General features: G+C 43.8%; 1 protein-coding gene across 1 annotated transcript in view; it reads right to left on the bottom strand.

Annotated features, from left to right (window-relative positions):
• Positions 1 to 21,803, bottom strand: part of Nachralpha1 (nicotinic acetylcholine receptor alpha1) — a 138,807-nt gene that overhangs the window by 22,047 nt on the left and 94,957 nt on the right. The window contains exon 4 of the mRNA XM_076382592.1: positions 13,934 to 14,043. Within this exon, the coding sequence (XP_076238707.1) occupies positions 13,934 to 14,043 (110 nt within the window). The remainder of the gene's footprint in view (positions 1 to 13,933; positions 14,044 to 21,803) is intronic.

The raw sequence follows: 21,803 nt of genomic DNA, 5'->3' as shown, positions 1-21,803 counted from the left end.
CACGGTCGTCAGATCGATATAACTTTCGCGGCACAACGAGAAATTCTGCAGCCCGTTTTTGTCCTTCCTACGAGGATCGTGGACCCATCCCAGCCAATTAAAATCGGGCCAGCGATAAATCGACGGGGGAACGACCGCGTGAGTTACGTGCGACGAGATCAATAGAGATCACACGGTCCTTTACAACGAACAGTTGCGTATCGGTGAACCGCGCTATTCTGGGGTGAAATTCATGGAGAAAGTTAATCTTCGGGCGTTAACGACTTCTGTAAATTGTGCAATTCTTTGGAGGGTGATATACGCGGCACTGCTACTGGAAAAATTCTGCATATCTCTGTAATAAGCTCGTTGCTGTCAGTATCAAGATTCTACAGGAATGTTCGTGGTAATATGAACCAGATTTTTCTTGCAAACTGGAGCTATTTTAAAAAAATAGAACAGGGAGATGTTTTAGTGTCCTTCGTGTGCATACGTCACTGGTTTATATTTGCTACATTTTTTGAGAAAGAAAATTGACCTTCAGTTTTTTTTATTAGAGTGCTATATACTTTTTTAGACGATATTAAAGTGGCTGAAAGACAAATTCAACTATCTGCTCTATGTCCTTCAAGGTCACGCAAGATCAAAAATGAACATTTCGTGGTAAAGATTAAAGAAAAAGATTACACATGGCGTTTAATGTGACTTTCATTAGCAGGAATGCATTTTCCAGCTCTGTTGGTCACACTCCTCATGCTTTGCACTAGCTATGGATGCACACGAACTCATTACCCAAGTTTGCAAATCGTCTAAATCCCTTAATGGTGCAGTGTAGATAATGTACTCGATTTATACTTGAATCTGTTATATTAAAAAACGTGTGGCGCCGCCTTGCCCATGAAGAATATTAAAATCCTTTTTTCTTCTACTTAAAGCAAATATAAATATACTTATATATACTTTAACGAAAATAAAAATGTGCAAGAAAAATTCTGGTCCATATTACCACGAACACACTGCATCAGTATAAAATCCAAATAGTTTCTAGCGAAGATGATGCTCCCTAGATTCTCCGTGTTTAGCCTCGCGAAGACAACCCCACTAGAAGTCACCTTTCCTGATTCAAAACTGCGCGGGAGCCAATCCCTAGCGCACAAACCAATATCCCCCCCGAAAAGCGATGACTAACAGTGACTCGCGAATTCTTCCAGCCGATAGAACCGTAATGGAAGCTTGGTGGATGCTGGAGAAAGGCTTTCCGCGGACGAAGGACGACATAAATCACCATAAACATTAACGCCCGCCCAGGGAAACACAGAATCCCTCTTAATGCCCTTAAAGGGCACTTTAGAAGGCGTGCAGGGGAGAGCCGACCTATCTCTCAATCTTCCCCCCTCGTAGCCTGGTTCACGATGGAAAAACTATCGGCGAGATCAATATTCGATGATCTAATAGAGGGGGGAGGCTGGTAATCTTTCAGCAATCTGTGAAATTTCTACTCTGAGGATCTCGGAATTCAGTGGGAGGAAAATATCGCTCGTGACATTGACAAATTCAACGCGTCTATCAAATTCTTTCCCAGGATTGGTCACGTTTCAGACGAATGCCACCGTTTGCCGCGATATTACCTCACGATCTACAGAATCTCGGGGAAAATCCCCTGTTCCGCAATCTACGACGGCCAGTTCTCTTCAAAGCATTTCTACGGTCATAGGAAAAGGCGTTCGTTGGCAATTTTTAAATATTCAATAGGGGTACCGGAAATTTCTATTCCGAGGAGTGGCCTCCTTTATGGAAATTCCGCCAATTCGCATAATTTCGTCCCTCGATTCGTGGAATGCGCAATTGCAAAACGTGATACCGCGTTCTTTGACTGTCTTGTGCGTCTCTCGACAACTAGGGACAACAGTTTTCGCCGAAAACATTCAGTTTACACGTCCATTTGGCAATTCGCATACGATGTACTTCTTACACAAATTTCAAGAAATTAGGACAGCAATGGAAAGTTTAAATAAAGTTATCTTCAGAGCTGAAGTGCTCTATACTGCCCAACTATGGAGACAAGCAGTAGTCATAGAAAAATATTGAATTGAGTTTATTGCATCTTCTGATAATTTTGAACATTTTATGCCTTGTTTTAGTACAAAATAACAGTAACATATTTTTAGTACATACTGATTTTCTCCATAGCTATGTTGCTGCATAGCTACAATTCCCTTTTTAGACACATTTTACTGCCTAAAGCTTCACTGGAACTCTAAAATTTCATGTCTATAGGGAAAGTGTTAATATCATATTTAACATGCCTGTCAAACTGTCAAAGAATTCAATTGGCTGTTTTAGAATTCAATTTGTCCAATTCTTCCCCTCGCCTAAAACAGCTAAAAGCCATGAAAATATGAACCCCGCCGCCGAATTTACGGATCGTTACGCGTCTTATATGTTATCGTTTCATTCAAGAGCCTGTATCGTTTCGTCGACGAATAGAATGAAAGGCTACACGACGAATAAGACCGCTGAAACGGGGAGTACAGGGACGAGCGGTTGGTCGAAGCAAGACAAACGAGCCAGGTGAAAGCGATGGTTCTCGCTGAGAGTCGTTCGCCAGCGAGCAACGGGGAAAAAGATTATCGTGGATTTCGTGGGAATGGTCAGCGATCTGCGACAATGGCGGTTTGTTTCCTCGCAGTTGCGAGTCCATTTCGTTCGCCAGTGCCAGAGAAGATACCCGGAGCACAGAATACCGAGAATTGCACGGTCGCAGAATGCGTTTTTTCCCATTGCGGATTTAAGCAGTATAAGCATTTTCTTGTCGTGAGAACAAGGTATTTGTACTGAAAGTATTCTTTGTTGCGGGTGCGATGGATTTTTAGCTATCTTTTGCACCTTCCTGGCTGAGAAGAGGATCGTTGAAACGTAAAAATAATTATAACAGAAGTGTATATCATAAGTAGTATAACCTTAAATATAGTCATACATACAATAAGGAGCAGAACATCGAATATGGTCAGACGCCTAGCAAGTAGTATAACATTGAATATGGTAAGACGATAGAAAAGTAGTAAAACTTCGAATATGACCCGACAACTAGGTAGTAGTGTACGTTTGAATATAGCCAGGCAAGCCAGAAGTAGTATAACATCGAATTTAGTCAGACGCTCGGTAAGTAGTATAACCTTCAATGTGGTCAGACACTCAAGAAGTAGTATAACACCGAGTATGGCCAGACGACCAAGAAGTATAAATTGAATATAGTCAGCCCCTGAGTAAGTAGTATAATCTCGAATATGGTCAGACCAGCAAGAAGTAGTATAACCGCGAACATAGTCAGACATTCCGTAAGTAGTACAATCTCAAATATGGTCAGACAGCAAGAAGTAGTGTAACTACGAATATAGTCAGACACTCAGTAATATAATCTTGAATATGGTCAGACCAGCAAGAAGTAGTATAACCACGAACATAGTCAGAAACTCAGTAAGTACTACAATCTGAAATATGGTCAGACCAGCAGAAGTAGTGTACCTACGAATATAGTCAGACGCGCTGTAAGTACTGTATAACCCTGAATGTGGCTAGATGCTCAAGAAATAGTATAACACTATAAGTAGTACAAACCTCGAATATAATCAGATGGTATGTAAATCGTGTTATCTTCTGTATCGTCAAATCTACAGTGAATACTATTTCTCCAGAATTTTCCAAGCTTCATCGTCTCCCTCCCCCATGAACTGTCACACGACAAACAGCACCTCAGTCTCATCTCTAAGATTGCCTCTTCTCAGCGTTTCGCGAAATTAGTCGCGCTTCCTTCGAGCCGAGTTTAATCTACTCCTTCGTGTCACGAGCATCCCGAAAGCGAACCTCTGTCGACAACACGGTTGCCATACTTAGAAACCGAAACACACCAATTAGCAATCAGCCTGTATCAACTGGGGTCTAATTTGCGCTGCGGAGACTCGCACGTGTTTACGCGAGGGAACGTGCAGCGGGGCGTTTACTCGGCATCGGGGGCGGTTTCCAAGACAGAGGTTAGGGGTAGGGGGGCTCGGAGGCACGCGAAATCGAGGCAGCTGGGGGTGGAGGAGGGGACGGATCAAACAGGGCCACATGTACTTGGCACATTTTAGGTCAACCGGCACCTAGGCTGTTATAATGCGCCCGGATGGTGACGAGCACTCGACTCCGTCAAGAAGGAGGGTGGCGGCGGCTGCGGGGGGCTGATGAAGACAGGGACGAAGGAGAGTGGTCGACGATCCGCGCGACGACTACGATAACCGTGATAAAAGCGAGTTTTGGCGCCTGGCGCGGTGGACGATGCCGTTTTCAGGTACAAAATATGCCTGAGGCCTCTTTCAAGTGTTGCCACCTTCTTCGTGATGAGACTCGAGCAAGTTGGGCTTGTTTGGGGCTGGCTTTGCCGCTCAAGCTACTGCCTGCCATTTAACCTGTTAGCTGTTTTGAACTGGATGCACCCCATATACTACAACATGCTTGAAATTGACTCGTTTCACCCGGGGCAAATGTTGCCAATGACATGGCGTTCCTATAAATGACGGAGCTGTATAATGGCGGTGAAATATTCGCAAACACGGAATAAATATTGTGGTGTAATATAGAGGTTATCAGGTATCACGTTGTTTCATTTCATTTCATTTACAAATACGATAAACCCCTTGATGAACATTAAAAAGTAAAGTGATATAGCCTACAGTAGACTGTAGTAGAGTGCTACTGCCATCTGCGTTAATTATTAATTGACGCATACCAAAGGCAGTATTCTCGCAAATAAATAAATAAACGTCACCCAAATGCGCAGGGAAAAAACGAAAGCGGTAAATTTCATTCCCAACACGGCGAGATGATCAATTAACTCGTTCTCGGAGATAGAAAGCTACCGGGATATTCCATTCGGCGTCGATTGAATTAAACCGAAAGCGCCGTTAATTCACGCGGAGGCAGCAGAACAGTGTTGTAGCCCGACACATGACTTACGAGCATTAAGTCACAAATTTGATACCCCCGCCAACAGTTCAATTTCCTTTTAATTCACCGCTCCAGGAGCGTCGTCGCGCTCGCGTTATCCGTTTCAGACGTTAAATGTATTACCGTGCACGATAAACCGCTCGCGTTCCGGGTCGCTGTCGCATGCCTCGGCCTCGCCGCACGAGTCGTAAACCGAACACCCTGCTCTCGCCTCGTGGACAGCGCCACGAGCTTTACCGCGATAAATTCCGGGGCGAACGAGGGCGCGTAATATCGCGAAAATACGCTCCTAACGATTTTATAACACCGCGAGGCCACGGCGCTTGTCGAGGTCGTTATCGAGCACGCGGTGACTCGATAATGCACCGATGCAGCGGGGGCAATGCACTTGCTACGTGATGCACGGGTAACGAGGGTATAAGGAGAGTCGTAAACACTCCCCTGGTTTGCTGTTCTGTTTTCATCGGTGGAGGGGGTGGCTAGAAGGGACTGCAGAAGATGCTTTGAGGGGAACTAGGTGAAGGTCTGACCAAAAGCTAAGTCGGAACTCCAATAAGGTAAATGCTCCAGTAGTTGATCATGCCTGATACTTAAACACTTCACGGTAATTTTATTCGATTTTAGGCTTGCATTCTACTGTACTAGGTATACATAATTAAAAATAAACGCTAGTGTCATAAAATGGTGTCCTCTGTTTCCTGGCACCTCATACAATTATGTATGCGACACTAGGAACAACATAAATTAATAGAACTAACTCAATTTCTTTTTCTCAGTTTTAGTTTGTTTATTTAGCGGGACATTTAACATCTGAAACATGTAGGTACTGGCACATTTACTTCACTAATCTTCAAATATCCAATTTTTCATACCCAGACGCAATTCAGACTCAATCATAAACTACACAGTAAGCCTCGCTATTCATAGCAAATCTAAATGCAAAAACCTTAGAGCCTAGGGTATACTCACTCATTAAACCATTACACCTACTCTCCAGAATTCCCCAGAGTGCTTCTCTCCACACTTTTTCCACAGCACATGTAATCCTGCATGCAAATAACCTCTACATTCATTACTCCCTCACTTTTGTCACCTCGCCGAGTCTAAAACTCTGAAAAACTGCACAAGGCTTCCATTCAGAACGGTCGACCATACACTCAGCTTCGCGGCGCCATCGCTGGAGCTTGGCTCCCTGGTAGCGTAATAATCGCAACAACAAGCTGCCCTGGGAGCTTGTAAAAACAGATCCCATCACCAGCGGATGGCGTTTTGAAGCGCTAAACGTGGCTGGTCCGTCGCGAGGCAGTTAATTCGGTAGGTGTCGAGGGGCCACGCCGCGAGCAGGTCCAGCGCGGCTACTTTGAGGCCGCGTTACTTCGTTAACGCGCATCGGCGCCCGCGAGGCGGAGCGGATTACGTCGGCGGCTCGCCCCGCTCGCGGTAATCCGGCGATAATGGAGTAACGAGATTCCGGCTCACGTACGTTCCCTGCATATTTTAACTTTGCATTTCACACGGACGCCCGCACGTACGCGCGCCTCTGCTTGGGTCATTGTACCGAACCCTTTTCTCCCTCTTCTCTCCTCCATGGACACCCATTTCACCCCTGCTGATTGCACCGGGACTGCGCCACTGGTATCGGCCACGCCGACCTGCCCCCTCCTACCTCCTCGACACTCTTTGTGCGCTCCTTTGCCGCGAGGAAAGTTTGCGAGGTTCTGGATTACTTTGCGGGGAGGAAGCCGCTGGCTGAGGATGATGTATCCTCAATATCTCGGTGGGCAGCGGTTGCTGGAAATTTGGGGAGAATTTTTGGTGGTCTGAGCTCACAGGTGCTTCAATTGGCGGTGATTTTCTCGGTGTTTCTGAGCTTTGAGGACCATAGTTTTCAATTAAGGGTAGCTTTCTTGTTTCTTAATTGATTTTCCAAGAGTGGGAGATTCACCCTGCTCTCTATAAGAACAATATACACCATTTTGTAGATCACGTCTTGGAACAAACTTTGACTCAAAACTTCAATCGAACTTTCATTCGACGATAAAAAACTTAAATTCCCTGACACTTTACCCAACCCTTTCACACAATCCCAGGACTACGTTCTTCAGAAAGTAACCATTAGAAGCAAGAAATTCGACTTCGCAGAAGCTCATCCGGGATATTTGCCCTCAAGAAACTTCCAGTTCGCAGTTAACTCGATTGCGTGGGCGATTCGAATCGCTCGAGCGTCTTAATTTCCTCGATCGTTTTTCAGCGTCAGGAAATCGCGTTATTTGTACCCGGGGAATCCATTATCGTGCCTGCATCTCGCAAAACTAGTAGGAACTTCAGAGACGCGAGTTTAATCCGAGACTGAATTTTCATCCCCCCTCCCCTCATCGCGATCAAGGCCTTTCCTAACGAGTAAATTTGAGACAATCAATTATACGGTCTCCTTGCACGTTTATCCTTCGCGAAAGGCGTTCTCTCTCCCTCTCTCTCGCTCTTTCTCTTCCACCGTCGGTTGGCCGTGCCTCTGATTATATCCACGCCCATCTCGTTTGCATACGCGCGAGCCCTGACGAACTCTCTAGACGGTCGGATAGATCGGCGACACGCGATCGTAGACAATAAAAAGCGAGGCGGCTGGAAGGGGCGACGCGTACGAAAAAACACTTTGCCCTCGTTTCGCGCGATTTCCTTTAAGCGGCCAGGCATTTGCATCGCTGATTGCGCCCCGACGCTTCGTCGAGTTTATTGGGTCTCCGCCACCCCCTCCCGTTATCTGTTTCGAGCCAATACACGAACTCGCGCTTTTTCGCCCGCTATTGGATCACTTTCAACGAAAATCGTTTTGCCTCGATACACCCGGCGGCCGAGGTGCAGCCCCCGGGGAAATAGTTTCCATGTAATTTCAACTTTTCCAACCGCCCCGCCTTCCCATACCCCTCCCACCACCGAAACGTGGCTCAGTCTCTTCGTCAGACTTCGCAGAGTATAATTAACCGCGAAGCGGATCCACACGAGAAGTAAAATTTCAAGCTGTATACCCTGCGATGAGGGAGGGATTTATTTAACGTATTTTTAACGCAGCGAGATTTAATGGCGCTGTGGAGCTGAGAGCTGGGCTCGCAGCGAGGATTTGCGGCCTAAGCTTGCTTCTTTCAAAGACGATCGGAATGAAATGAATTCGAAAGCTCATCAGCGTTTTGGAGTTAGTTCGATTCTCTGATGACGCTGGGTTTTCGGTGGTGTTTTTTTATTGTCTGAAGTTTGACTACCTGAGTAGTGGGTATTAATGAATATATAACGAATGAAATCTGGCGAGTATATGACGAGAATTTACTGTATCTGGTCTATTACTATTATCTCATCTATTGTGGTCTGTTTATCTATAAATTCTTCGAAAGTCTCCTCGGGTAAGATGCCGTTGCTTTATTCTTTCGAGATAGATTTTTTATACCTGAAGCAGGACGAGTTTCTACGCTACGATGCGCAGTCACACGATTTTCGAGGGAGATTCTCGCCAACGCTGCTCGATCATGTGCATTTTCTTCGCCCATTCTGATCCCCCAACGTCGAATTTGTTTCGTCTGACGCCGCCACACTCGATCGTATCTGCGTTCAGCACTTCGCGAGGGCGGAGTGCACTTTGTGCTCTCAGAAAAGAATAAAGTGGAATGGAGAACGAGAGGACGCCCGACGTTTTGCCGAGCCGGACTTTTACATAATGCATCGCGATACGTGGCCGCGGGGAGCGAGGATCCTTGGCAGATTGACCCGACTTCTCGGAGAAAAGGTAACTTCGTTTAAAAAAAGTACACTCGATTCTTAATAGCCACTCCTGCGCTCCTTTACAGGTTCCATTCCCCTTCCAGCTTTTTACGACCTAAGTAAACGACAAAAACTAAGGTAATGATTCTATATCAGCTTAAAAGTCATCACCTTACTCGAAGATCCTATAATAGGATATTAATTAGATTCTAACGTTTCATCGCGAAAATTTCAATTCTTTATCGTTTCACCGCGGAGAATCTATCACCTTATTTTGGGAACACTGATCAAATATGAAACAACGAAATCAAACACAATTTCAACCCGAAGTCTTAATAGCTTACACTTACTAACTACTTATTTTCATACAGCCTGCTATCTTTGAAGTAAACTAGCTTCAGTGACGACTCTCATGGACTCTGTATTATACTGGCATATGACACGATACAAATTGGATGATATTAAGATTAGATCAGGACAGATTAGAAGTCGTATGAATAAACTACCAAAGCTTCCCCGTGAAAAGTGAGTCTAAACACGGCACAAATCGAGCAAAGTAAGATTAAAGTGAGGTTTCAGTTAAGTAAGATCAGGTTAGAGGTAGTATCAGTGGATTGGCGAAGTCTTCTCTGATAAAATGAGCCAAAACACGATACAAATCGCACAGGTTTAAGTTAATGTTAGGTTTCTTGCAATCTACAGTCTTTCTCTTCTTTAAATTTCCAAAGTTATTTACCTGTAGTTAAAATGTTATACTAGGTAATCATTTTCAATTTTTATAATAATCAAACATAGAATAGAATTATGTAACTTCTCTACAGTAATGACTGAAAACTGACAAGCGAAGTTTTCTCAATTTCGCAGAAAGCCATCAATGCTCCGACATTGTCGATCTCTACTTTCATCTTCGGAATTATTCTCATTTTCTCTCAGCTTGTTGCACAATAACCTAGCTATAGCAGCGTGTCTCATGTATTCTGTGTTATCAGATTATTATCTCATCCGGGGAACGCTGTATATTATAATTTCCAGAGAGCAAAGTAAAAAGAAGGCTGTCAGCTGGATGAATAATGCGACTAAGGTAAAATAATCAGTCCACGAAGCAAGACGATCTGAAGTAGGCAAGAACTTATAGCTTGCCCTAGTAACTCTGCGTCGTAGCAGCGTGTGAAATTTGATCTACGAGTGGTGAAGCTCTGAAAGGGGGATGATCGAATACCGTGCGACTAAGTCAAGTTTACTGGAGCAAGTTGACTTCGATTTAATTGACACACCCTCAGCGCCTAGACGAGCCACCTCCTCGAGGGTTGATGTAGAAGCGTCGGAGGGTGGCTGCAGGTCTCATCAAGTCGAGCGTGGACGTTGACCTCAAAGTTGCGCACGAGAAGAGTTAATCAAGGAGAAGTTAGGGGAAGTCTGCGAGCCAACATTGATAATTTCGTTCACTTCCAGATGGACTGCCACGGAAAGGGGTACGAATTTAGCCGAAATTAAGCGACTAAGCGTGAACCGACCTTAACTTAAATTTAGCCTGTCTTAAGATAGCGCAGAAGATACACAAGGTGTCCAGTGACTTAGCAACAAACTACCAGAACACAAAAAACAGAGCTCTCAACTTCTGGGCCCAGTCGCAGGAAATAGAATTCTCCGGCCAAGGGTTAATAATTCGATTCTTCGAAGTATTTCTCGGTTCAAAGCGTGCAAAAGCAATCGACAAAGTCGCGTCTCAGGATGAGACTGTGACCAAGTTATTAAACAGCGAATTGCCTTCGACAGAGGCACTGGGTCATTGGGTCTTCGTGGACGTCAAACGAACGACGCCATCAGAGCTCACTCTAACAATGCCGCATTATACCATATCTCGATACTTTTAAATCAACGAAGAATGCTTTTCTGGTTCCGCTGAATTTCATTTCAAACAGCCGCTTCGTCGGTGAATTATTAATCGAATTCGAATATTCCATACAAATTGCTTCCCCCTACTCCCTTTGGGCCGAAACCTACCCCGCGTCCTCAACGAGGGCGAGTATTGGGCGAGGGCGCATTTGCATGCTGTCGGCGGCTACAAAGCCCCCCGATACTTTGAGGCTTTCGAAACGCCGCCAGGACAATCGATTCCCCCGGTTCCCGGGTAATTGAAACGACGTAATGTATATCGAGAGTTTGCAGATCGCTCTTTATGATTTTCCATTGAACGCGCGCCGCGTCGAAGCCACTTCACCGCGTAATTGAAATAAACTCGTCGAAGCTGTGACGCTAGCGACACGTTTCATGAAAAACTGTTGCGACAACGCTCGCAAGTTTTCCCTTGGAACGGGGAGTGTGTCTGTCTCGAGAGTGTCCAGCAGCAGGACAACTGAGAGGGGGTTTTAGTGTTGGCTTTATTGGTTAGAATACTCTAATTTACTAAATCGTGTTAAATATTGGATAATTATTTGCTGCCACGGGCAGAAAGAGGAAATTTGTGGAAACGTGTCTTTTGAAAGCAGTATGGTGGTATTGCGGTAACTGTTCCTAGATAAACTTTTGTATCAATAACTATAATTTGTGATATTATTCGATAAATTAATATCCCTGCAATTGAAGTCAATAATAATAATAAAATACATGGATTATTTGCCTTTATCTATCTATTTAATTATCTATATCCGATATATAATTAATTTTGTCTATTAATAGAACGTGATGAAGTAGATAAACATGTGGGTCTATAGTATGTGGTTTTTAGGTTAGATGTTAAGTTTAAGAAGTTAAGTACTTTTATTGGGTTACGTTCCCCTTGAGAAACGGCGAAATGCATAAATGTGAATATTTGGAACGACAAATTTGCGGTGAATTCATAAATACATTTGCAAGATGTAAATGTTCATCAATGCAAATTAGTAAATAAGTGAACTCCAATCAAACACTGTGTGTTCTGTATAATTTGCTTGTAAATTTTCCCTACTAACTGAGTTACGGCTTTTGTTACCCACCCAATCAATACTCAATTATTGCATCAGCGTATAAATATATTTGTTACCCAATACTTAAAATCATTTACGTACAGTCTCTAAACTGAGTAATACGATTGGAATGATGGTGATTCTACATGAAAAATAAACTAACATAATCTATTATTGCCAACGTGACCTACTTAGAACACTAATACTAGCATCATAACTTAGGATCGATCAAATTAGCATACACGTAGCATAAATTCAGCATTTTTCCATTTCATGAAATCTTCCAATAGCGATCCTATTCTTAAATGAAATTTTCGAACCAATTATTAACACAAGGCTTGAATCTCTTCCTTCATACTGACTATCAAAAGTACCACTTCCCACTTCAAATGCAAATCCCTCAGCTCTACCGAACAAGCACGCTGACAGGGACAAGCAGGACTCAGAAACTTAATTAAATGTGTCGAAGAGCCTGTCCGATGGGTAAACCCAGGCTCCCTCCACGCAATTCGGATCGTCTTCCTTCGCGAAGGGGGATCCACCGAGCGATAACCGTGGACAACGCTGAGGGGTGTGGGGGGGACACAAATAGAAGCTATCGTTGAAGGAAGAACGAGGTTGTTCGAGGTCGGTGGCGCAGCCCTACTTCCTCGTAAAAGTGTCGTCCGCCTCGACCAAGTACATCCTATTTCTCAGCGTTAGCCGAGCCAGGGATACGTGCAACGTATGCGGTCCGTGCCCTCCCTCTCGTGGATTTTCAAAATGGCCTCAGAACGTCACGTAGCTCCGCGGGAATATTTCGCGAGAGTTTACGAGATACCGTCCCCTGCACTCCCCCGCGAAAATCCTATGAGGTATAGCCGCGCCAAGCTGACGGACGACGAGCCACCCGATACAAGGCCGAGCCCTTGGCGAAGAATGGAGAAAAGGGGATCAGCCTGGGCGAGATTAAGGTAAAAGGATAGGGAGGATAGTGGAGGGCTTGGGTAAGACTGGCCAGGTATCTGGGTGACGCGTTCCTTCGTTTCGGTTGATACCTCGCGACCTGGAATGGATTCAAGTCGCTTCTTGAAGAATTTTATCGACTACTTGAAATAAATCCTATGTAGGTTAAAGGTGAATATTCATTGTGCTTTAGCGCATACATTTCGATATTTTTCGGGAAATTATGCAAGATAATGTCTTCAGACTATCTTTTATGGATGTATTGAGAAGTGAGTAGTAAGTTAAGCTTATCAATATGGCGGACGATCTACGCGCGGATGTCTTTGGAGGTTAAGGTACATGGTGAGATCGTTATTTATGAGCTAGATATAGCACATAAAACATCTACATTAAATTATTATGGGAACTAAAAAATTAATTGTCGAGATAAAAATCAGACTCATTGCTAATGGTCTGATCTGCACTGAAGGTTCGCAAATATTTCATCGGAAACAAGTCGTTCATAAATTCATGCCCACGCGAAGTTGGAATAAAACGATCCTCATAATTAGCAATTATCTGCTTCTGTTCCTTGTTTCTTATAAGTTCAGTCTGCCAATTTGTACACTTCAGTGACTTCAAACGATCGAGCTCGTTTCTCAAGTAACGACCATCGCTCGAATCGAAAGGAGCATTTAATGAAAATTACCAAGTAATTTCGAACTTATTTTCCGAATGCTTTACGCTGCTCAAACAGTCGACGCAATTTCCACAAAACTACCTAACCTAATAACGAATCGTTCTTTCCGAAGTAATGCACTTGAACGTTCTCCCACTCCCTTGCACCCGATCCCGTTGAAGCACTCCTCTCACCCCCGTGTTTATTGCTTCTGAACGTATCGATATAAATTACGAACGACAACGGCGGAGAGGGCTGAACGAGACCGAGCGCAGAGCTTTTGCAATATCCTCGGCGAGCGTATCGAACAGCTGTTTAAGGTGGCCTTTTCCTGGTTATAAAAATAAAATCGTTCCAGCGGACAAATTGCTTCCGCAGGCGGGCTTGAACACCCGTTCGCGCAAGACGTCGCAGCAAATTGCTTCTTGGTCACGGTAGTATATTCTTGCGCGTTCTCCTTTTTTTTCTCTATCAGCGAATCGAGAATCAGCCCACAGAGCGACCACCGACGCGTTCATGTTCTTAATTTTATCGGGGAACCCCCTTCGGGACCCGACACGAGTCGCTAATGTCCCTAGGTCAGTACCGATATTCTGAAGATTCCGATAGGATAGTGTGGTTGAAATTGCGCCAGGTTTATTTCGCTTTGTAGAATTTAATTTCGACTTACTTGTTGTAGAGGACAATGTCTGGCAACCATATATGTTCCGAGGGCACGTGGAGAGTGTCGACACCGCCGTAGTCGTCCGGGTTCCACTTCAACTTGTAATCGTTCCACTCCTGTACACAGACAGATGATGCATGTTAGTCGGTGAGAGAGGACATAAGCCTCAAAGCAGTGTTGCCAGATGCCGGGAGAAAATGTCTTCCATTGATATCAAGGAGTGCAGTACACAGACTCTTCTGTTCCATGACATCACTGAAAGACACATTTTGTCCTGGTATGTGGCACCACTGCTTCATACAATTCTTCAAATAAGGCTTCGTTAAGAAGCACATACAAATGAACACAAACACGAGCGCTGGGGAATGTTTACCGTGGCACACCTCAACACGTTCTGACCTCAGTCTGTGATAGTACCTCAAAGTCAAGGACTACGATGGTTTAGGAGGTGGGGTCGCTGGGTAGTGGGGGCAGGTCGTTTAGCACTTACAAGACACGTGACCTCGGATCATAATCAGGGTTGCCTGGGAATTTCTCACTGAAAGTGGAAAGCGAATCTCCCACATATCTACACCCCTTCTAAACAGCTTACAGTGCTCAAATATAAAGAAAAGCAGTATTTATTAAAAATCCTTATCTGTTTTTTGCACTAAAACAAGATGCAAATTCTTCAAAATTATCCAAAAATATAATAAGCTCAATTTCACAGGTTTCTTAGTTACTGCCTTTCTCCATAGTTAGACGATCCAACAAATCCCCACTCGTCTACCGTGGAGCTTTTTGAAATGTGCAAAACGTGCGAGAGATTCGCTGTCCCCTCTCGACGAGGAATTCCCTGGTAACCCTGATTATGATACACGTGACGAGACTCTGAATGGAGAGGTATACAGACGCAAGGAACTTTCAAGGGAAAGGCAGACCGCTGACTCTAGGTCCCTTCACGGTCAACCTCCCACATGACCATCCATCCATTTTGATGATGAGATTGCAATGCGTCTAGCGGTTATCTAGCAAGGGATGCGAAACTTTGAATAAATCCAGATTAAGTTAGGTCTCGAGGGTTGAAACTGATAATTCTGTTCGAGCCCTGGGAATAGAGTACTTAGAAAACTGACATCACGTGTGTCCCAAATTCCTTTAGATATGGAGTTCTGAAGCTTGCTACACTGACATGGAGGATTAAGTTGTTTTATGTACAGTTACTCAGTAACCGTATTTTTATTGTAGAAAAGTGGCCAGTAGATATATTAACTTTAACACTTTGTAGATCGATCAAGAAAAGGGCACGAAAAACGATGCAATTACTGATGATAATTGTGACCGATACAAAGATCCTAACAGAAGTTAAATAAAACTGTTACCAACAATGAACATAAATATAATTTTCCCATTCGTCACTCTTCAAACTTTGAAAACTTAATCAATATTTCAAGCGACTGAAACAAAAATTTCCGAGCGACACTAGACACAGCTTCCTCCCCCAGCAAAGCAGCAAAGTCGTGGATTAAAAAGCGTGACGCGTACAATCGAGGGGTCCCTCGCCACCCTCGTCGAAAATAACAACAACGATAAACCTCGACGCACGGTAAAACTTTCGCGAAGTTGTACGCGCCGTTAAACGAATCGAGGCCCCGTCCCGTTTTCCAGCGTGCTCGCCATCGGTGTCACGCTTTCCACTCCCATGCATCGCCGAGCACGCAGCATCCCCTGTTCGCCACCTCTCGCCTCCTCGCTGACCCAGCAGCGTCGGGAAATCAACGCAGGCTGGGTAATTGGCTGTTGGAAGTTCAGTAACCGGCCGTATCCGGCTAGAAAAAGTCGAGGCTATGAGGATTCACTTTTCAGCAGATCAGCGCGTTCGAACGAACTGAAGCAATTAAGAGGCACGGAAAGGTAATTACCACCATCGCCCTGGGCCTAAGAGCCTCCATCTAGCCTTCTTTCCCACCTTTCTATCTCCGTTTCTAGTGGCGTTCTATTTTGGGAATCGACAGCAGAGTTGCCATACGAATTCCTTCCTCTGGTAGTGGGGGAAATTGGAAAGTGAAAGAAGAAATAACCGATGTCCTATTGTATTCTGAGATATTGTATTGTGTTGTATCCTATTGTATTGTATTCTGATATTGTATTACTGAGGTCTGGGTTAGGTCTAAACCAGAGGTTCTCAAACTTGTTTGGTCTGTCGCCTCTTTAGAAAAAGAAAGAACATGAAAACAAGAAAATTGTAGTGAGCCAATAATTGTAAGCTCTACTCGCACTTCTATGTTTTTCTTAGATCTTATTTCTGGAGTTCCCGAAAGGAAAGCCCTTCCTCCACGACTTCCTCCCTTCCTCCTTCGAAGCCACCGAAACAGAAAATTAGAAAGCAAATGATTCTGCCGCTCTATTTATGCTGTAGCGTGGAAGAAAATCGATCGAAACTATCTCGTCGCATTAAATTTGCCCCGTGTTCGTCAATAAATTTCATGATTGTAAATACCTTAACGTTCGAACGATTCGCTGGACGAATTAAAACATTGCCGCGTGCTCCCAAGAGGGGCCAACCCAGCTCGTTCGTTAGATTTTTAATAACGTTTGAACGCGACGAAGCCATCCGATTAATATTCATTTAACGAACCGAAACATCGTAACGGTACACTTTAATTATTTACGAGTCGATGATTTACCCCGGGGCCTTGAAAATTCGAAACATTATTACTTTCATTCCACTGTATATTTCCCTCCTATTGGAGATAAATTTTCACAATTTAGAGGGACACGGTCCAATTAAATTTTCCTTCGATCGTACTCATTCCCGGTGAATATTCGAAATGGCGAGTCGCAAAGTGACGCACGTGTCATGGCGGAGACTTATTCGCCTTTCGTGACCATAAATTACTTCGTTCGTAATTAATGGAGTTCGCCAGACGATTGATCGCTTGATAAAAATTCTGCTCGCAATCTCTACCGTGAATCTAAATCAATTCATGTCTGCGTGCGACAGAGAAGACTTCGGTTCCCATGTTTTAAGCAAATGAGCTCGTTCTATGGCGCTGTCCAAAAGACTAGACTCGAAAATGAGCGGAAAGGTCTCAGTTCGAGGAAATTTCATTTGGGTGCTTAATCGAGCTTCTATTTTTTGCCTGGTCGACAAGTTGGCCATCGCGATGGACTGCCTGGGGAATTTTGTAGAATTGAACTAATATTGTCATTTTAATTCAACGAGAACAAAGTTTCTAGTAACGTAAGTAGGATTATACTAATAAATTTTATAAGTTTGGAGGGCGTGTCCTGAAGTTATCATAGATTTTTACTTAAAAATGCTACGAAAGTTAGTGTGCAGAGTGTGAATACTGAGAGTTTGGGATGGAGTGAAGTGTGCTGGGGATAGAGCGAACCAGTGGTACATAAATCGACCCGGAAATGTGACCCTTGCTTCGAGCTCAGGAATAGTGTCAAGATCGTGGCAAAGCAGAAAGGAGAGTAAAGGGACCGAATATACAGTCACCACGAGTGCCAGGATAGTCCGAATGCAATTGCAAGGCAGAGAACCCCTTCGTATTTAGCCGAGCAACGCGAACCCCTTTTTGGCGGGATATATTCGCTCGATTACACCGCGCACAGTCCCGAGTCGATTCGATTGCGCTGAAGCAATTAACGCTTCGCTCGCCACGAGTAGCATGCGGCGTATTCATTAAACTGAACGGCAGAAATTTCCTCAGGAAACTGCGGGGGCGTTGCTGTTGCACGTTTCATCAACCCTCAGACGTTTACTTCTATTTCTTGCTGACTTCAAAGAGCCTCGGAAGAATCGTTACTTGTCTGGCCACGATAAGAACATTGGTTAATATTGTCTACTGTGGGATGACCAAGCTTCAAAAATTCAGCATTCTCAAGTATAATTGGATTAACTTCTGCGAAAGTATTTTATGTAAAAATTCATACCTTAAATATCGTTATTACTAAACAAAGAATTTTATTCGAATCGAATTTTTGTTGCAGAGAATTTCAAAATTAAAATTGTTTCAGAGTAAATTAATCCAAACAGTGCACAAAAGAAAAAGCAGTAATTGGAGTCATAAGAATAGTACGAATTCAAGGATCCCTTCAGCATTGTGAAACATTGTTAATTAACTTTATTCAACTTTATATTAAAAGATATTACGATTAGATAATCCGTCTCCAGTAACACAAAATGTATGTTTTTTAATCCTTATGCTCCGTTTTAAAAGATCTACCATCAGCTCGACTATAAACTGTCATAACAATAAATTTTGTTTCACATTTAGCTTCATACTTCCCGACAGAAATATCATCTATCGCCTGCCCTCCAATTTCGCGACACCCTGTATAATCCCAGGACTCCATTTCCCAGTCAGAATATATTTCACACTTTTTCCTAAAAAAGAACGTCCTGAACGCGCATCTTGTCGTAAGCCTCTAAGCGGATGTAACTCCTTAATGAGGGAGCTCGACGAGGAGACAAGTGGATACAATGTTCTCCATGAATCATTAAGCAGGAAATTGTTGCAAATCCTCTTTTTTAAGTAAGAGGATTAGCGTGAACTCGAGCGTGTATTATTCAGGGCTCGGAGTGGCGAACGAGTCGCTTCGTGGTCCATAAAAATTTACTGCGCCTCGGCCGAACAATAAATTACACCGCGCGACGTTCGCATTCAGATTTCTCTGCTGCCGAGCTTCCCGCCGCGAGGACCATCGTACGACGTCGTAAAATCGCGACGGGCCGCGGCGCCGCTCATAGGAAGAAAAAACGACGTCAATTTGCCTGGGAATGCTTCCCCTCCCCCGCGAGGGAAACCGCTTCGGATATCGGTTACGAAGCCGTTTGACAAATGCGGCTTGTTAGTTTTCCGCGTCGAGGGTGAATATCGCTTTCGGAGCCACCCCTACAATTCGTATTTCATTCGTCCCTGATTCTTCATTCCAGATCGCTATCGAATCTCCAGTGCTGGACCAGTGGCGTAGCTATAGGCTGCTGTGTGCGGTGTGTGAGAGGCTAAGTCCAGCAGAAGACCCACTGATTTATGCATCCTGGGTTCATAAACTACAAATTGCAGTTTAGATCCTTAGAAGAGACATATTTGTATATGCTGCGTGTTTTTATATTTTCCTAAAATATTTCTTTCATTCGTAATGTAACTATTTTTCACATATGAAATAAATGTGTGTTTCTTCCTTTAGTTCTTGCTATGCATTTTAGTTGATCCCTTATTAATTAATAATTTGGTAATCATTTTTGCTTGAATCTATATTTTAGTTATAGAGCGAGCATAACATAAATAATGTGCTTCGGTAATATGGAGAAAATAATGGGGTAAGGGTCCCAGAAGATTTCTGTATAAGAGACCAATGATCCCTAGCTACGCCACTGCACAGGTCTTCGAAAAATCCCGCCATAAATTATTAGGCCGCCCTATAAATCCTTCCACCCTCAACCGCGCGCATTTTTGTTATTTGAACAGAAAATACCCAATCGATCTGTGGGGATTCAGAAAGCAGCGAAGTTTCTCGGAGCTTGGATAGAATTTTCCGCAGAGTTTCCGTAATAAACTCCGCAGAGCGAAAATAGATCGCAGAAGCAACAGTGCTATAACGAAAAAAAAGAAGAGGTTTCAGTATTTTTACGACGGCCGTTTGACACCAACGCGTGAAATTAATTATAGAACGACCGATGCGGAATGCCACGTAGAAATAGAGTCAGTAGCTCGCGGCAAAAATCGATGGAACGCAGAACCCTTGGTTGTACAAGGTTGTCGAAAGCAGTCGCGTTATTGGAAGGCCCCAAAGACTCGGCTTCTCAGCCAAGGAAGCCAAAATTTCGTTCGACTTACCCTGCTGGAGAGAGCAGCAAGGAGCTCCACATCTCGAAGATATATTTTATGTTTATTTTATGTCCGAAAGGTCTCACGATATCTTTGAACCGTCTTATGAATATATTTTAAGACGTTCTAAAGACACGCTGCTGATTTGCAACTTTGGACGTTGCAAAGACACCATTTGGACATTTTTAGAACTTTACTGAATGATTTTAAGACGTTTCTGTGCTATGTAGGAATCAGCTTGTAATCCTTTAAAATCGTGGATATCTGGATGTTTGCGCGTTTCCAGACATCTTTCAACTCATCGCGGCTTGGCTTCGAGGATATTCGACGCATACGAAGCTGTTGGAATTCCAGAGAGGAAATTCACAACTGCGAAAGTTGTGCGGTTGGTGCAAAGATTGCTGGCTTATTTCGTCGACGACAGGAGCAGGTCGCAGACTGACAAACGTGAACCTGGAACCGCTTCAGACTGGCAATCAGATCGAGAAACGATGTATTCGTAAAAGCGATGACAGATCAATTTCCTTCTGAGGATTCGGGAGATGCAAATGACAGAGTAACATGCAGGCTGATGATGTGAGCTGACAAGGTGCTAAGGCTTGTCAGGTCTGGATCGTGGTGTTTGGCAAGGCTCACAGTGAATAGGAATGGGCCAACTTTTGGCAATGATGAACAGACTGCTGAGATTAAATAACAGAAATTCTGGAGGATCGCGTGTTTCTTCAGAGAGGAAGTAGTGTTACTAAAAACTAGTCAGAATGCCTCTTAGCCTCTTCTGCGAGGAACATGAACAGCCAGCAATCTCAGGAGAAAATTAGTCCCTCCTAGGATCAATAGAAACGAGTAGAATTACCATGAAGCAAGTCGGTCTTCGGCAACGTCAACTCAGAATACCAAAATTGCCATCCTCGGTTCCTTGGAAGGCTATGAAAACAGTGACATCCTCTCATCTGTGGCGTCAGAGCACGTCAACAAAGTCCAAAATGTTCACCCGATCGTCGAAGTCGCGACTGTTTACTCATCTCGCGTCCCAACTTCCTTCACCAACAATACCAAACAATTCCGCGGAAGCGGTGAAGAAGGGAAGCTCTTGGCTTGGCAAGACGGTCTGGCTGACAGCACACCTTCCCAAGCCACTCTGTGTCCCCTCGACGCTCTCCAGTCGCCGTGGCGGGTTGCTCGAGCCGATGCAAGAAAAAGGGGCGCGAGATCCATTCAGGCGGACAAACGGTCGCGACGAGCCAAGGGAGGCGAACAGCGGCAAAAAAGCTAGTGGCTATCTTGCCAATTGCCTGGCAACCGATCCCCACCGCTATTAGGAAAAATTCGGACGAGCGAGGCTGATTTCTTTCAGTCTGTCAAGTGCTGAGGCGTTGGAGGGTCCGAGGATTACTTTTGACGGTTCTCTTGTTGCGCTGCGGCGAATTCAGAGTTATTAGGTGGATGAAGACCTTGCAAATGAAATTTTAAATGTGATCTATGCTTGATTATGTTGGTCCCTTGCTTGCGTGAAGATGGAATTGGGATTGAATCAGAGAGAAAGATTTTCGAGTGAATATCAAAGACTCCGAGATATGTGTGATAGAAGGTTGACATCAGTATTCTTGGAAATAGGAAAGGATTCAAAAATAGCATGAAGTAGATTATTTATCAAAACCCTGATTTTTATAATTATTGTCTTATCTTTAAGAAAGCAGTATAAACGAATTGCTGAAGCGTTCCCAAGGAAAATGAACCCAGACACGCATTAAATCGAACTAGTATTAACAATAACTAATTCAAATTAACCATAATCCGTCCATTTTTTCAGAAAAACCTAATCAATGCATTAATAAACTTTAAAAAAGTAGAGATAAATTTCTACAACTAGGTAAACTACAATCCACCAAAACTATGAATTCACTTTGAGATCTCATCGTAAAAAACTGCGCCCTTCCATAAAACTTCCTTAAACCCCAGGCAACAAATCACGGCGTAGAAAAATGAAGGAGCCAGAGCGTCGTAAAACTAGAAGCGTCTGAGACGTCTGAAATTTCAAGGAGTGCCAATAAGGA

This window comes from Calliopsis andreniformis, chromosome 7, assembly GCF_051401765.1.
Source record: "Calliopsis andreniformis isolate RMS-2024a chromosome 7, iyCalAndr_principal, whole genome shotgun sequence".
Lineage (NCBI taxonomy): Eukaryota > Metazoa > Arthropoda > Insecta > Hymenoptera > Andrenidae > Calliopsis > Calliopsis andreniformis.
This window is presented reverse-complemented; position numbering and strand designations above follow the sequence as displayed.